Raw genomic sequence first — 17,226 nt, forward strand, 5'->3', positions numbered from 1 at the left:
ATGTCCATCACCCAGCCACCCCATCCCTCTCACCCCCCCACCCCCCACTCCAGCAACCCTCAGTTTGTTTCCTGAGATTAAGAGTCTCTTATGGTTTGTCTCCCTCTCTGGTTTCATCTTGTTTCATTTTTTGCCCTCTTCCCCTATGATCCTCTGCTTTGTTTCTTAAATTCCACATTTCAGTGAGATCATATTATAATCATCTTTCTCTGATTGACTTATTTCGCTTAGCATAATACCCTCTAGTTCCATTCACATCGTTGCAAATGGCAAGATTTCTATTTTGATAGCTGTGTAATATTCCAGTGTGTGTGTGCGTGTGTGTGTACAAACACACAAAACACATCTTCTTTATCCAGTCATCTGTTGTTGGACGTCTGGGCTCTTTCCACAGTTTGGCTGTTGTTGACATTGCTGTTATGAACAATGGGGTGCATGTGCCCCTTCTTTTCACTATATCTGTATCTTTGGGGTAAATACCCAGTTGCTGGGTCTTAGGATAGCTCTATTTTTAGCATCTTGAGGAACCTCCCTACTGTTTTCCAGAGTGGCTGCACCAGCTTGCATTCCCACCAACAGTGTAGGAGGGAGGGTTCCCCTTTCTCCGCATCCTCACCAGCTTGTGTCCTCATTCTTACACCAGTTAACAACGTTTTTGAGGTTAGAATGGGGTTAAGGGAGTTGGGCTGACAATGATCTGAAACTTTACGTCCAAGAATATACAGTTAGGGAAACTGAAAGAGGATGGGGAGATCTAAGGAGATGATGGTGTTGCAAGAGTTGAATTGTTCCAGGGGAAACACACATGTGCACACTTGTGGGAACCTCACTGCAGTGAGGTGACATGCTGCACACCAAAATAAATTCCGGATGGATTTCAGAGAGTTAAAATTTTAAAAATGAAAACAAAACTAGAAGATGAGAGTGAGCAGTTTTCCAATTTCTGTCGGGAAAAAGATTTCCAACAGTCAGATCAGGTTGTACTTCTGCTTATGATCATGAATATCCCGTGAAGTGAGAGATGTACAAACATATCCCCAATAAGGTGTCGTCTTTTACGTCTTTTATCTTCTAGTTTTGTTTTCATTTCCTCAGAACACAGTTCCTCAATCTTTTGATGAGGGGAAAAAAAAGAGTGCATCTCCTTTAGAACATTGCTCCTAATGAATGCTGTGTAAATGTTTTTTTACCTCCCATGAAGAACCTGGGTTTTGCAGTGAAGCATCCAGATGTGAAGGAAAAGACTGATAGAGCAGAGATTTACTGATAGCAAATTATGTGTCAGAATCAGACTAAAAATGTTCAGTGACAACTGCTGATTCTATATCTTTTAGTATCTCTGCTGCCTGTCCACCTCCCGGTCTTCAACTGATAAACTGGCCTTTGATGTTGGCTTGCAAGAGGACACAACAGGTGAGCACCTTGGTCCCCGAAGAGGCTGTGTTCCGAGAGAGCATGGCAGGGATGGGACTGGAAGAAGTCCTAAGACACAAAGATATGTTAGGTAAATGTTCTTATGTGTGGAGTCAGGAAAAAAGAATGCCTTTCTAAGGAAAGTTTTTAGTAGAAGGAGGAAGTGTATATTGTTCCTATTGGTTTGTGATTCCCACGTAATTAGCTGGGTGTTCAAACTATACCTCAAACCCTATTCTTTTTAGTGATTTGGCTAGAAAAACAAAACCTATTATATGCTTTACTGGAAGCTAACCATATTAGTGTGCACTGATCTGTTCATGAAATATAACTGCATAGCGCTTTTATCATTTATCTTAAAAATAGTTTGTCTAAAAAATGAAACATACTTAATGTTAGCATTCAAACAAAAAGATAGAAAATGAAAGTCGGCTTCATTTCTGTGTCCAGAGGGCTACATATCTGTCTGAATACACATGTATTTTTATACTTTGAAACAAAATGTGTACATAAACACATTTATCCTCTCAGAGAATCAAAATAGGACTTTTCTGTTATACTTTATACACCTCTGTACAATGTGATTATCTTTTACAATGAATACGCATTACTTGGGAATTAAAAATAAGTAAAAAGACCAAGTAGAAAAAAAGGAGGGCAATAGACCAACTCTTATTAAGTAGTTACTTTCAGAGGTGGGATCAAGCTTTGCCCCCACACCTACCCCCTCTTCCTATTTTTAAAATACTTTCCCAGGGGCACCTGGGTGGCTTGGTCAGTTAAGTGTCTGCCTTTGGCTCAGGCTGTGATCCTGGGGTCCTGGGATGGAGCCCCACATCTGCTGCCTGCTCAGTGGGGAGTCTGCTTCTCCCTCTCCCTCTGCTCCCCCCATCTTATGCTTTCTTTTGATTGCTCCCTCTCTCTCTCAAATCTCTAAAAAACATACTTTCCCATACTCTAAATTTTTCACAGACAACAAACATAAAGTAATATTCACCAACCTAATTAACTTTTAAGAGACCAGCACATCCCTATGCATGACAAATTCCAGAATCCTAGGCACCAAAAAGTACGGTTTTCTTTGTTTTTGCTTTTTTTTAAAAAAGATTTTATTTATTTATTTTAGAGGTAGGGAGAGAGGGGAGGAGAGCGGGAGGAGGGGCAGAAGCAGACTACTTGCTGAGCACGGAGCCCCCTGTGGGGCTCATCCCAGGACCCTGAGATCATGACCTGAGCTGAAACCAAGAGTCAGATGCTTAACCTACTGAGCCACCCAGGTGCCCCAAGATAAATACTGTTTTGATTTTTATTTCATTTTATAGAAGCTCAGTCATTCCTCTTTGTTTTTGCTAGTTGTTAAAAATTTTCTCATTTTGATTTTCAGCAGCAGTTACATGAAAAAGTCTTCAGTTTTCTCTCTCAAAAGGAGTAAAGGACATGCATGATCTATAATTTGTTTTCATACATTGAGATGATTATGTAAGAGTCAAAACAACAAAACAAGGCAGTCCCTCTGCCTAAGTCTGATCCCTTTATGCTACAGTTTTCCCCATAGCTTTTTACTTCATCTGAATTGCTGAATTATTAGATTTATTATTTGTTAGGTGCTTGCCTGAATCAGAATTAAACTCATAAGGCAGGTGACTTTTTCTTCCTTGCTTATCGATGTTATCCCCAGCTACTAAAGTAATGATTGACAAATAGTGGTTGCTTTATAAATGTTTGAGTGGATGAATGAAAACTCCCTGCAACTCTAAAAATGTGAATTGAATGAATAATGAATCCTGTAAGGTGACATTCAAGTAAGACTGTGATTTGTCTAAGAAAAGCATCTCAGGGTACATTACATATTGGCTGTATGAATGCTTAAAAAATGTTATTGGATGATTAATTTACCCATTTATGCAAATTGAATTTTTATTTAGTGCCTACAGTATTCTAGTAGGATCTGGGAAAACCCCAGTGAACAAAATACACAAAGTCCCTGCTCTTACGGAACTTAAATTCTGACATTGGGGAATTAGTGAAGAAGAAAAAATAAGTGTTTAGGGAAAAACAATAAAGCTGGCCAAGGGACAAAATAAGTATTAGATAACAGATACCACTGAAATCTATTTTTGGATAGAACTTACACTTAGATTCTAAAAGGAACTATAAACAGATTGAAGAATTGTTTGCATAAGTTTATATCTTAGCTAATGGGCCTGGAGAATGAATTGATATGTGGCTCATGAGGCTTATGCTTGACTTGTTCTAGAAGAAATGATTTGATTTAATGTGTACCCAGATATTTTTATAATGTATCCTTCTATAGTAGGATTCTCTTATATTTTACCCTTAGGTTAGTGGAAACTATCACATTTTAAAATAAAGAATAAAACAAGGCACAGAATAGTAAAATTTCAGTGACTTTGAATGTATTTTTAATCCGTATCCCCTACACGTACAGCATTTTAAAATTGTTATAACAGAACTGTTGCATTACCACACCCCAAATCCTTTTGAAAATCATGTGCCAGAAAACTAGATGTTAGTACAGAGAGCAATGAACATGTGATTATATAAAGAATGCAGGAAGATCAGCGTGACTGGTAAATTTGACCTTATGGTAGCATAAATAAATAGCCTTTTAAACAATTCTTAGTGGAGGGGGGAGACACCAAAGTTTGCAAAATGCCACAATCGGGTTCCATGAAAAGAATCTTTGCATTTCAGTATGTCTTTATCCTGAGTTAATTTGGCCTAAGTCTTTTGATTTTTGTGGTCTGCGAGATGAACTTGCAGTCAATTTCAAACTTCGGGAAGCTGTGTGGGAAAGACCATTTTATTTATCAGGAGACTGATTTGGAAGCCTTATTTCATTTCCCTCTTTTATTTTGGAGGCGCTGGCCAAGAAAATCGATTTTACAGTAAGAGGTGCCTCTTTGTGTTCATCCTGCAGGGGAGGCTTGTTGGTGGACCATTCATCCTGCCTCTAAGCAGCGATCGGAAGGAGAAAAGGTTCGAGTTGGAGATGACCTCATCTTGGTCAGTGTGTCCTCTGAGAGGTACCTGGTAAGTGGGCCCATGCTGTCATGTGTTTACCGATAGGATCCAGCACAGGCCAATCCAGCTTTCTCTGTAGATTGCAAATTATCTAGGGAAATTGCTTAGAAATAAGTCCGTATCTCTCTTTGATGAGTGACAACTCCCTAAGACAGGGAATAATGAGACCTTTGTGGTAGCATGGTTTTCTAGGTTTATCTAAGACAGGCTTCCCGGGTACCCTTAGTTTGTGTGTCTGTGATCCTGACAGCACCTATTCTTAAATTATTGTATCAGTGGCATGTAAATGCGGTCTAATCAGGATTTCAAAATTCCACGGACCTTATTTTGTGGCCACGGAAGAAGGCAGTATTAATGAGGTTGTGAGTACCAGTTATGACACTTATAAAAGCAAGTCATTATATGAGAAATTCATGCCGTGTTGAGAAAGGAGAACTATACAAAATGAAAACCAGCTACAGTCTCTCATCCACATGACGTTTCCGAGGGCCAGGGTTAGAAATGGGAGAAGGAAAAAAGTTTAGGTGTCATCTTTGAAGGTGTATTTTATTTTTGTGGCGAGGCCATGATATATTTGATTTCACTTATTTAGTAAACTGTATTTTTGCTGAAGAATAATCATATACCAAAGTTCGAAGAAGGATGCCAGTGCAAAATATGCTTTTTATTTTAAGGATGAAAAAGTAATTAGACTAACAGGAGCGCTTTGTTGGCTCAGTCCGTAGAGCGTACAACTCTTGATCTCGGAGTTGTGAGTTCAAGCCCCACTTTAGGTGTAAAGATTACTTAAATCTTTTATTATATATTTTTAAAGATTTTATTTATTTATTTGACAGAGAGAGGAGAGCACACGCAGGGGGAGCGGCAGGGAGAGGGAGAGGGAGAAGCAGACTCCCTGCTGAGCTTGGAGCCCAATGTGGGGCTCGATCCCAGCACCCTGGGATCATGACCTGAGCCAAAGGCAGATGCTTAACCGACTGAGCCACCCAGGTGCCCCGAGATTACTTAAATCTTTTTAAAAAAAGAGAAAGTAACTAAACAGATATAAATAGGGGTATTATAAACTTTACATGAATATTTATATAAGAAAATCCAAACATCATAGTGGATGATGATTGAAATAAAAATCAGAAGTAAAACATTGTTTCATTTAAGCACACACTGATTTATAGAAAGTGTATTCCAACTGCCATAAATCAAAATATTATTTCTGTGTCATGGATTTAGGATTAAGTAGGTGGTTGGTATCCCTTGCTCAATGAACATGGAGTTAGAGTGGGTTTGGGGGTATTGGAAGTCAGTTTTTGCTTCCCAACCCATTTAGTTCCAATTTTGAGAGAAGAACGGTTTTGTTTTACTTGCTTTGTGCAAAGAGGGAATAATGAAGCCAGGGAAATGATGGAACAGCGTTCATGTAACTGACAGGGAGTATTAAATTAAATGGAACATCTAACATTGCCTCGCTAAGGGGAGGCCTGGAGCGTTTCTCTCCTTTTGTCTCTTAACCGATGCCGGTGGAAACAGGCTCCATCCACATTTCTAGGGCAATACAAGTGTGTCAGCTTGTCAAGAAGCATTTATGGGGCGCCTGGGTGGCTCAGTTGGTTAAGCGACTGCCTTCGGCTCAGGTCATGATCCTGGAGTCCCGGGATCGAGTCCCGCATCAGGCTCCCTGCTCGGCGGGGAGTCTGCTTCTCCCTCTGACCCTCCTCCCTCTCATGCTCTCTGTCTCTCATTCTCTCTCTCAAATAAATAAATAAAATCTTAAAAAAAAAAAAAAAATCTCAAAAAAAAAATTAAAAAAAAAAAAGAAGCATTTATGAAGCCCTTGCTGTGTGCATATGCTGTGTATTCAGGCACTGTATGTCTTGATCAGGAGATAGACATTTTGAGTTGTAGTTTTACATGGAAACCAATAGCAGCTAAAAATAATCCGTGCATGCTTTTAAAGATCTACAGATCTTATTTTGATTTTGGCATAACGGTGCATGTTTTTTGCTGTACAACTTGTACTTCGCACTGAAGGAGTAGAAAACTCGCAGTCTTGCAGGGGCCGGTGGCTTCTCGCATCAATTCTGCCACCACATGTCGGAGAGAGGCGTGTAATTCCTTGAATTCTGGCTTTCTCATTTGCAAAATGGTGATGATTATACTTAACACAAAGTTCCTGGGATGAAGCAATGAGATAATGAATTTGAATATGGTTTGATTGAAAAAGCACTATACAAATAAGAGCAATAATCCTAATGCATGAGGTTCACCTTCTCTTGCCTTTAGAAATCACTAAATGTCATGATTAATGAAATTCACAAATTATGTTCAAGCTACATTTTAGCCCATTTATGCAAGTTCCTTTTCTGGTAACCTTTTAGAGAGCTACACACGGTGGCCAACCAGACTGTTAAGATTTCCCTTTCATCGGGTAACGAAGTCAGTGTTTTCAGTGTTTATCTCTGAGCACCTAGCTTGTCGTAGAAACCATAGGAAGGACCAAGGGTATGTTGTGCATGGTTTCTTCCGTCAAAAACTTAGTGGAAGGAATGAACCAAACACCTAGGGAACTGTATGAGAATAATACAAGGCAGTAAATACGTGTTACCGTTTAGGTTATTGGTACGGGATATAGAGATGGTTAATTATTATCTCACGTTGCACTGTGGTTGATTAGAAGAATCTAGAGAAAGTGCACACGGGCAAGAAGTGAGGGAGTAAAAGGTCTTTGGAATATGGCAGTTGGAATAATCCACATACTGAAACTGGATACCTAAAAATGGGCTCTGTGTGTTGATACATTTGTTAGTTGGTGTAGGGCCTGGTAAGTATGAGCCTGGCCAATCACATAACTTCGCAAAACCCTCAGTTTCTTCATCTGCAGTAAAGTGATGATAAACCTAGCCCACAGGGGTGTTAAGAGGATTAAATGCTTTGATCCAAGCAAGACTCGTAGCTCTGTGAATGGTACATGTAGGAATTGCTTATGAGTTGCTACCACTGTTTACCTGGGAGGTTTGTATTTATTGAGAATGGTTAAGGAAACTGCAGATATTTAACCAGAAGAAAAAGTTGGGATGGGAGCAGTGAAGGGAGTAGGATAGTTGATTTTAAATAAAGGCTTAGCGTGGAAAGCCAGGTTCACATTCTTGGCTGAACACACAGTAGTTAAAACTAACTGCTCTAAATAAACATTTCTAGTCATTGATTTTGTAACTTTTTAGTCGTTAGTGTCTATTGACCTTAGATCTGTTTTTTGTCCACTAACAGTGATGGTTAAGCTGAGGTTAAACTATCAAAATGTGCATTTGATGCTCTACAATAGCTCATAACTGTTGGGGTGCTGAATGGGTTAAATTGGACTGTAAGGGACTGATTTTCAGTCCTGTGCTCTGCAGAGGTGCCTCATGGACAGAAGAGGGCGCTGTGTCAGGTACCAGGCACCCCAGGCTCCATCTTCCCCTGCTTTACACATTGGACCTCCACGCATGATTTCCCAGGAATAAAGGGTCTTATCTCTAGAAATGGTTGTAAACCACCATCCAAATTCTGTCTTTTCTCATGTGGCCGTTTCATATTCTAATATGGAATGATATCTTAATCCCCTTTTCAGGGATGTCCAAGAGGGGAAAAAAAAAATTCCTTTGCTCCAATTGGAACTACTTATTTTTTTTTTTTTCAGGAAGACTTGGGCAAAGCTGCTTAAACATAAGAGAAATATACAATTTAAAATAGAGAAAACATGGCCAAGTAGGTATTGCTGACTGTTGAATCTATTTCAAACTAAACAAAACAAGGTAAAGCAAACAAAACAATTTTTACTGGTTTAGAAAGATGTAAAATCACGTTGGTATGCACAGAAGTCTTCAATCCGTGGTTTGGATTGCTTGCATTGGAAACACTGATTTTTGACTAATTTTTTCTTAATTAGGTCACCTATAGAAATAGACAGGTTTTGTGTTTTTTTTTTTTTTAAGAGCCATGAAAACATTGCCAAACAAACAAATGTCTAAAAGTAAATCGGGAAGAGCAGAACCCCACAATCTAAAGAGTGATGACAGATGCTTAAAGAAGACTCTTCTGGGCTTCCTAAGAACTTCCCTACCTCTCCCCTACCCATCTCTGAATTTCTGATAAGAGATACTAGGTGTTTTGATGGCAGAATAAGTTGCTGAGCTGCCTCAAGTTGCATAAAAATATCGATAACTAAAAAGGATTGCGATCATAAATATTTCCAAGCTAATTATGGTTATCAGCCAGTGCATTATTTATTTATTTACTGTGAGCCTTTTTCTTTTTTTCTGTCTGTGGCTCAGGTGATGGAAGTGTAGAATATTACATGTGGAAAGAGTGTCTGTTCTGTGCCCCTCATTTTTCTCAGAAGAAAACAAATGAAGCCCGCAGGGTGATATGTCTTGCTTACTTGTGTTCCCTGTCACTGGATGATAATTTATCCAGAATGTTGCTCACCGGGGCCTAAGTGCCTGACGCTTAGAGAAATAGATGTGTTGAATAAATGCATCTGATAAGGGTTGAATTCAGATGTTCTTAAAAATTTTTGTGCCATAGACCCCTTTGGCAACCTGAGAAAGCTTATTGACCGCTTGTGATCATAAGGTTTTAAAATGCTTAAAATATATGCATAGGGTAACAAAGAAAACTAAAAGTTACCAAAGTGGAGTTCTGGTTATTTTAGAATATCCTCTCTCTTTCTGAGTTTTTGTGCTTCTATCGTATAATGTCCTGTTACTCAAAACACCGTTCTGGGGCCAGCAGCCTTGGTTGCCACCCCTCTCCCCTACACTTCCTGAGTTCAAATCTGCTTTTTTTGACAAGATCCTCACCTGATTCCTGTGGGTATTGGGTCTTGAGAGTCACTAACAGAAACGTCAAGGTGACCTTTGCTGGTGGGTTGATGCTACCATAGTATGTAAATTCTAGAGTAGTTACATGTTTCAGCCTAAGGCCCACTTTGCTTTCAACCTCTGGCAACATCTGTTTTGCTTTAAGGACAACTCATCTTTGTTTTAGTAATTGAACTTGTTACCACATTCTGAATATTTAATGCGACAGGCCTGACTTGATGTTGTTCTTCCTCAAATTTCCTTTTGCTGTTTAAGCAGCAAAATTAATTAGAAGCATCCAAAATACTTATGCCTAGAGAGTATTTTCTTGAGAAGAGTGAGCGTTATCTAGATAAGTTTATACAGTGTAATACGATAATATGATCTGAAGGACATTTTTAGGACTTTCTCTGGCAGACTGAAATTTTCATATTTTTATGATCCTCTCCTATGTATTATTTATCTTTCGACTTAGATAAGATTTGAAAACTGCGTCTTAACCCACCTCCCCACCCCCATTATTTTCCCACAGCAGTGACTCCTTATTGTCTGAAGTATAAGGGCCCTTGCACCTGACTTCTCTGTGGATCCATCTCTCACTGTATTCCTAAGCATATGCTCTAAGCCCCACAGGTGAAACTGCTGTACTTGACGTTCCCATATCTCTGCCCCTTTGGGGAGGGGACCCTCTGCTCTTTGTCATAGCATTCCCGTTAACAGAGCCTCTTGGAGGGCTAAGCAGGTCCAGGCCACTTCCCATTATGACGTTTCTGGTATATTAAAAATGAAAATCTCCAAACTGGCTTATAAAATGTAAGTTGTCTCGTAAAAATTTTGGCGTGTTTTAAACATTTCTACTTAGCACGTTAACATTATTACTGTACATACCCAAATCCAATGTATGTACAAACTTACTTGGGGACAACAACTCTAAATAGAGAAACGTGATGCCCAGACCACACAGTACTACTGACCCCTGAAAGCCCTCATCCCACGGGAAATACCTTGTCTTATGCAGATGCCACCTGTCCTCAAGGTTCCATGTAATGAACTCTGTTCCAGTTAGGTTGGCTAAAATGTTCTTCTTCTCTGGGGCGCCTGGGTGGCTCAGTCGTTAAGCGTCTGCCTTCGACTCGGGTCATGATCCCAGGGTCCTGGGATCGAGCCCCGCATCGAGCCCCGCATCGGGCTCCCCGCTCAACGGGAAGCCTGCTTCTCCCTCTCCCACTCCCCCTGCTTGTGTTCCCTCTCTCGCTGTATCTCTCTCTGTCAAATAAATAAAATCTTTAAAATGTTCTTCTTCTCCATTCCTGTAGCACTTTGATTACATTTCACCTAACATTTAAAAAAAGTGCTGACCTATAGCATTTTGCGTATATATTTTACCTTCCCCTCCGTATGACAAGCACCCTCAGGGTAGAGAGTGTGTTCTATTAATATTTAACACGGGGCTTCACACATAGCATATTCAGTGAGACATGATGAGTTAACAAATGATGGTAACCTATTTATCATAATGTGGCATGAGCTTTCCCTCGAATTCAAAAGTAAAAATATAAGCATTGGCATTCTGAATCGTCTTCTCATGGTTTGGGAAAATCCATATGGATGTGTGTGTGCGTGCGTGCACGCCATTATTTTGACTCAGGTCATTGAAATAGGAATATTTATGGAATAACTTAAGAAATTTTTTGGGTTTAAACTACTTTGATTTTAAAGGTTTGGTTGGCTTCTCCCGCATACTTGCTTAGTGAACAACGCTGCTCGATGTGAGGTATATAGTCATGAACCATGTCTAATAGCTTATGAGGTGGGGAAAGAAAAATGCACAGAACAATTACATCATTTGATGATTGTTCTGAAAGAACATATATTTTTGTTGGTTGTGGAAGCAGAGCGCATGTGATTTATTTGTAAATACTTAAAGACTTTTAATATTGGGGAAGAAATTGAATATCCAAATTTCAGCTGGGATTTTCTGTCAGCGGGCCAGGCTGAGGTGAAGAGGTTGGAAACAGGCACATCTCCTTGAGATGAGGGAGGGGGTCAGGATGAGTGATGGCCAAGTCTGTTGCATCAACTGGTAAACTTTTAATTTTATTGATTGGAAAGATTATTGATAAGATGACTGTATGGGTGTCAAATGTCAAAACTTCCTTTGGTTTTGTTCCTAAGAGAAAGATATCGAAATACCTATTTTTGCTAGTGACTTGAGAATGGTATGTTTAGGTAAGAGAACGTCAGGGTCCGAATGACCCGTGGAGCATAGCGGTGTGATTGTGATTGCTCTTCATCTAACTAGGAGGGTCAGATTTCTGGGGGGAAATCTAATATAATTAAAGACTTTAAAAGCTTAGACCGTCCTCAGTTTTGGAGAAGTGTTGCAGAAACATTACAGGAATATTGGTGATGTTTACGGAGATGACTCTAAGGAAAAAGTGGTTGTTCTATGTCTATTTGAAATTCTAGAGGCAGCCAAGTAGTGATTAGTCAAATGAGCAACGCATTTGGCTGTGCTCATAATTTTGTTTTTCTTTACTAATCATTTGATTACTCATATATGATGGTGCTCAAAGATAGGAAATATATTATTTTAGTACATTTCTATTTTTGAGAAGGAAAATCTGAAATTTGCAGTATCTGAATCTTGGAGGAATTTTTTTGCCCCGGTTTTAGATGCGTATTAGGAAACATTGCCACCTAATGGCTATTATATCATATTGCAGAGAAAGTTCCCAGAGGACCCTATAAAAACCAAGTAGATTTTACTTACCTCACTGTCAAAAAAACTGTTGCAGTGTGATATGTAGAACACTTAATTACAATTTTAATGGTAAGTGCCCACTATCTGAACAGTTTTGTCCCTCAATAAACCTTAAAACAAAGCAGTCTGTTTTAACACATGTATTTATTTTTGTAGTCTTGTTTGTGTGTTTTCTCATGAGTGGCTTAGAATGAAGCTGAAAAATACAGACAGAAACTCTCATTTTCCTTCTGCTAGTCTCTTGATGACTTAGTGACAGGACTGGGACAGATGTTCTCAGTGGACATTTCCAGATTGCAGCGTTAAGTTCTAACTGCCAGGAGCGCTTAGGTAGTGAGACTTTCGAAGCACCTGAAGAGACGCCTCCTTTTACCTCTCCCACAGCACCTGTCTTACGGCAACAGCAGCTTACACGTGGATGCTGCCTTCCAGCAGACTCTCTGGAGCGTGGCCCCCATCAGCTCAGGAAGCGAAGCCGCCCAAGGTAAAAACTCCACTTCCAGGAGAGGGCTCGTCCTAGATGCACAGTTGACAGCCATCTCTGGAATTGTGATAATGAGCAGATTGGTAATTAGAGCATTTTGTGTCAGAGTATTGTGGAATGCAGATACGTGACATTTAAGAATCTTGTTCAAATCGCTACTTGAAATTGAATTTTGTGTGAAGATTGATCTTTTTTTAATTTTTATTCTTATGCTACTGTAGCTTTTGCTTATTTGTGTGTGGCTTATAGGCGAGCTTTCTAGATGTTATTTGCTCCAATGTTTTGGCTTCAGGGTGTTGCTCAGTTAGGCTAACATCGAGGTTTCTCATCTTCCATGGTTGGGTGATTTAGAGCCAGATCACACAGTGTTCATGCGTCAGGATTTCTCAGGAAATGTCTGCATTTATGTTCTGATTATTCTCACTTATACAGGTTCAAATCTGAACCTATCCATGTTTGTATGTTAAAGGGAGGATTTTATGGGGTTTGAGGTCGTGTTTTCTAGTGGGGACATCACTACCTGTGGGACTTGGGAACCTTGAGCTCAGAGGTGGCAGGCAGGTGGCACCATTCATCTCTGTGATTTTGGCCAGGTACTGAAGCCTCACTAAACGTTTGTTTCTCTGTCTATGAAAAGAGAAGATCAGACCAGATGATCTGTCCGGTTATCAGCATCTGACCATGACCGTTCGAATGTGACTGAATTTCAATCCTTACAGGATATCTAATTGGTGGTGACGTCCTCAGGTTGCTGCATGGACACATGGATGAATGCCTCACTGTCCCTTCGGGAGAACACGGGGAAGAGCAGCGGAGGTTGGTACCAAGCCCCGCACCTTGAGCCTTGCATTTCCTTGCCTTGATATAATTGTTGAAATTAAGGATATGTCTGTTCAGGCCGTTCGCATAATAGAAAGTGGGCCGCTAACACTCCTCTGTCCACTGAAGGGATCCATGTGTTGGCCTCTTTAGAAATTTTCTCTTATGTTCTGTTTTTATTACCTCTTGATAGAATTGCTGGAAATTTTTGTAAAAATAAAACAAGGTCAGAACTATTGATTAAAACATACAGAGTGGAAGGAGTGAACACATTAAACTACTTAAAACTTCCTTAAATGTTCATTAATTTTGATTATATTACCTCTCTCACATTAATATTTGTTGGCATTGGGTGGAGACTGAAGTCCTCTGAATCACTGGGAAAAGTGCACAAATAGTGCAAAGCCATAAGATATTTAGGATGATTTGAATGTTCTGCTTTGATGAATTAATGGGTGAATAGTGAGTTGAACACACAAGTAAGAGATTACTGCGAGAGAAGGCATTGTCTGGATGGTTTATTACAGGTTTTTAATTCTTTTAATGGACGTTGCTCATGATATTAACATATATAGAGAGGTAACTATTATACATATTTATTTTTGTAACTTGGAGAACATTCAGAAAGTTAATAATCAATTAACTAGCTGTTTAATCTTGGGAAAAGTCCCTTGGAGAAGTGGGTGTTAGTCGTGCCTCTCTGACCAGGCAGGACCTGGCTTGTAATGAAGGGTGAAATGCAGATCCTGGAAAATTCTGTCAACAAAAAATGCTGCTTATGCTAGGTTAGGAAGAAGATGTTGATGGTGTTGATAGGGTTTGTATAAAGACGAGGGGGGATTCAAAAGGCAGTTGGTTTGAGGAATTAATTCCAATCAGAAGGATAAAGATAAGACTCAAGGGGATGACAGTTTTCCCACAGTGACCAGGGGAGGATGGAATCAGAGGTGGAAACTAGACAAGAGAGACCAGTGTAGTCAGCTTTTGAAGGATCCTTGGTGCCATTCCCACAGGCTGGCTTTTACTCTGAAGTAGTTAGGAAGGAAGGTGGCATGGGGGTGAAGTGGTCAGGTCTCTTGTAAAGAAATAGATAGTTCTGATGGGCAGGAGGAACTTGGGTCAAAGATGAGGAGAGTCCAAATCAGGGAAACCAACGAGGACAGGGCTGTTTTTAGGCATTCATGTGAGAGGAAGGGAGAAACTTGACCTGGAGAGTGGCCATCAGAATGGAGAAGTCTACCTGGACCAGAGACATTTTAGGTCACATTGACTGGTTTAGGGATGAACTACGTGGACTATGAGGGGATGTATCTGATCCAGGGTGTCCTGATATTTCTGACTCGAGTGAAGAGAGATGGTGCTAAGGATCGTATGAGACATGCATATTTCATAGTAAGGATTGAGTTAAAGTTTGGACAGTGGTGAGTACAGGGGGTCTGTGGGACATCCTGCAGGAAATTAGAATTTTTGAGTCATTTACGTAGGCAAAGCTTGGCTTGGATGTAAATCCCAAGCCCCCAGGGGATCGTTGAAGGAATGGGAGTCCTAGGTAGGGAGGGCAGAGCTGGGATTAGGGGGATGTGTTTGTCAGTTTGGGCATTGCTTTAAAAACTCTGTAAAACCTTGAACTAGACTAATGAGAGAGGAGGCCAAGGGTGGAATCCCAGAGAATGTTGACATTTGGGATGTGAATGGGAAAAGAAGCATCGGCATGATGGTTGAGTGGAGAACCAGAAAAGTTAGTCATGGAAGCGAAAGGCGGTTTGGGGGACAGATGTGTTAAATGCTGTGTTATGTTTATATAGACATAGGAGCAAAAAGAGGTTGTGTTGTAGTGTTTGGGGTCTTTATTCCTTGATTTGTTTGTTAAATGAAACCCTTAAATGATTCTTAGGGACTTTTTAAAAAAAGAGTATATTTATTTATTAGAGAGAGAGAGACAGACAGAGCATAAGCAGGGGGAGTGGCAAAGGGAGAAGCAGGCTCCCCACTGAGCAGAGAGCCCAACACAGGGCTCAATCCCAGGACCCCAGGATCATGACCTGAGCCGAAAACAGACGCTTAACCACTAAGCCACCCAGGCGCCCCTCTTCAAGACTTTCTATTCTTCTACAGACAGTTGAGAGAGTTGTAGTTAAAGAAATGGTCTCTGGAGCTAGACAGCCCTGGGTTTGGGCCTCCGCTCTGCCACTTCCTAGTTCTCGGACTCGTGCGGTGACTGAATTTCTTGAACCATTGCTTTGCTCCTCTGTAAAATGCAGCTTAAACATTAGCTGCTGCTCTGTGGGATTGTTGTGAAGATTCAGGAAGAAAAGGCAGGTAGAATAGTCGACGCATATTAAGAGATCAACAGATTTGTTGTCAATGGCATTATTATTTAGGCAGAAGAGCAGCATTTAGTCAGATAGGGAAAAATTTGAGGGACCCCAGGCATGTGCATGAAAGCTTAATAGAGCATTGACTTTGGAGGAAGAGAGTCTAAACTCTAGCAAACAAAATCCTCTTCTTTGAATTGAATGGATTAGGGGTGGGGTGAGGAAGGGCTCCTGATTCTTGCTAAGGTTCGGAAACCAGGAATGGATGAGCATAGTTTTTGTTGTAACAGTTGAATGTTTTCTTTCTTAAATGAGCATATTCAGTGTCTAATAGACCCCGGATTTCCTCAGCTAAGCTCCCTGGCAATGAGTACCATTTTGCATATCTCCTGGACATTAGAGAACCTGTATGTTCAGTAGGTGATTTCCTTATAGAGTGGATTTTTCTCCTGATTCTGTAGGTAGTTGGTTATTACTGCAGAGAAGACTAGGGGCCATTTCAAAGGTATTTTCCTGTTGTTCTGGACCCACTTTCCCATTGCACACAGGTTAAAGTCTGTCCTTTCTCATATCATTCTTGATTTAATGTTGTTAATTTCTGTATCAAATTAATCTCAGTATGCAGTTCGCATCACAGCTCTTTCTAGGGAGTGATGTCAGCAAGAACACCTCCATTTGTGCCCTTCATACAGCATGTTTACACGGGTGAAATTAGATTTAAATAGATGTCAGATCATGACTCGAGGGAGAAAATGAGTCAGAAATATGCAGCAGGAGCCCAGGGGGTGTTGTTTCCGAAAGGGAGTTACATTTGCCTTCATTAAATTAAATGGTGAGATTGGGCATTGATTTGCATGAAATGATAAAAATAATTTCTTCAATTACACATTCACCGAGCACTCTGTTATTTCAAGTCTTGTTAATATCATGGTGTAGAAATTTCTTTATCTCTGTCTGCTTTTTTTTTTTTTTTAATTTTATTATGTTACGTTAATCACCATATCTCTGTCTGCTCTTATCTGGAGTCATTTCGGTGCCTTAGGTGACTTGGGGAAAGGGCAAAAAAAAAAAAAAGCAAAGGGCAGCTCAGCCTGAAGGCAGAAGTTCTTTAATTGATATGAATCCATACTGGGGAAGAAAAACAGCATGATAACCTAGGATTATATATATCTTGATTCATTTAAAAAAAAAGTGAAAATAATTTGACCTTTGGACAGCGACTTGAAAGCTGGAGAAGTTCCAGGGAAATACCAAACATTTCTTTTACCTCACAGCCCTTTGCTGTCCTTTTGATCTGCTTATGCTCATTAATTGTGTCCTATTATTAAAACTCAAAGAACTAAGGTCAAACCAGATTTGTTATAGGAAGCAGTGGAAATGGGGAGATGGCCAGAAGTAACTGTTACTTCCGAGTAAGTTAGGAACATTTTGGTCCTAAATGCTCTGTTCCTGACTGGCTTGGTCAATCCGTCCATGCCTCGTTCCACTGACATGACTGTAATCGTAGCATTTGACAATGAGTTCGGGGCTGGGTTCCATAACTCTAGAGAC

The 17,226-nt window shown here is 40.1% G+C and overlaps 1 protein-coding gene across 1 annotated transcript in view; it reads left to right on the top strand.

Moving 5' to 3' along the window:
• Nucleotides 1-17,226, top strand: part of RYR2 (ryanodine receptor 2) — a 652,366-nt gene that overhangs the window by 269,904 nt on the left and 365,236 nt on the right. The window contains exons 7-10 of the mRNA XM_081824340.1: nt 1,335-1,413; nt 4,355-4,467; nt 12,442-12,541; nt 13,261-13,357. Coding sequence (XP_081680466.1) covers nt 1,335-1,413; nt 4,355-4,467; nt 12,442-12,541; nt 13,261-13,357 — 389 coding nt within the window. The remainder of the gene's footprint in view (nt 1-1,334; nt 1,414-4,354; nt 4,468-12,441; nt 12,542-13,260; nt 13,358-17,226) is intronic.

Source organism: Leptonychotes weddellii, chromosome 6 (genome assembly GCF_054177405.1).
Source record: "Leptonychotes weddellii isolate Sample4059 chromosome 6, ASM5417740v2, whole genome shotgun sequence".
Classification (NCBI taxonomy): Eukaryota; Metazoa; Chordata; class Mammalia; order Carnivora; family Phocidae; genus Leptonychotes; species Leptonychotes weddellii.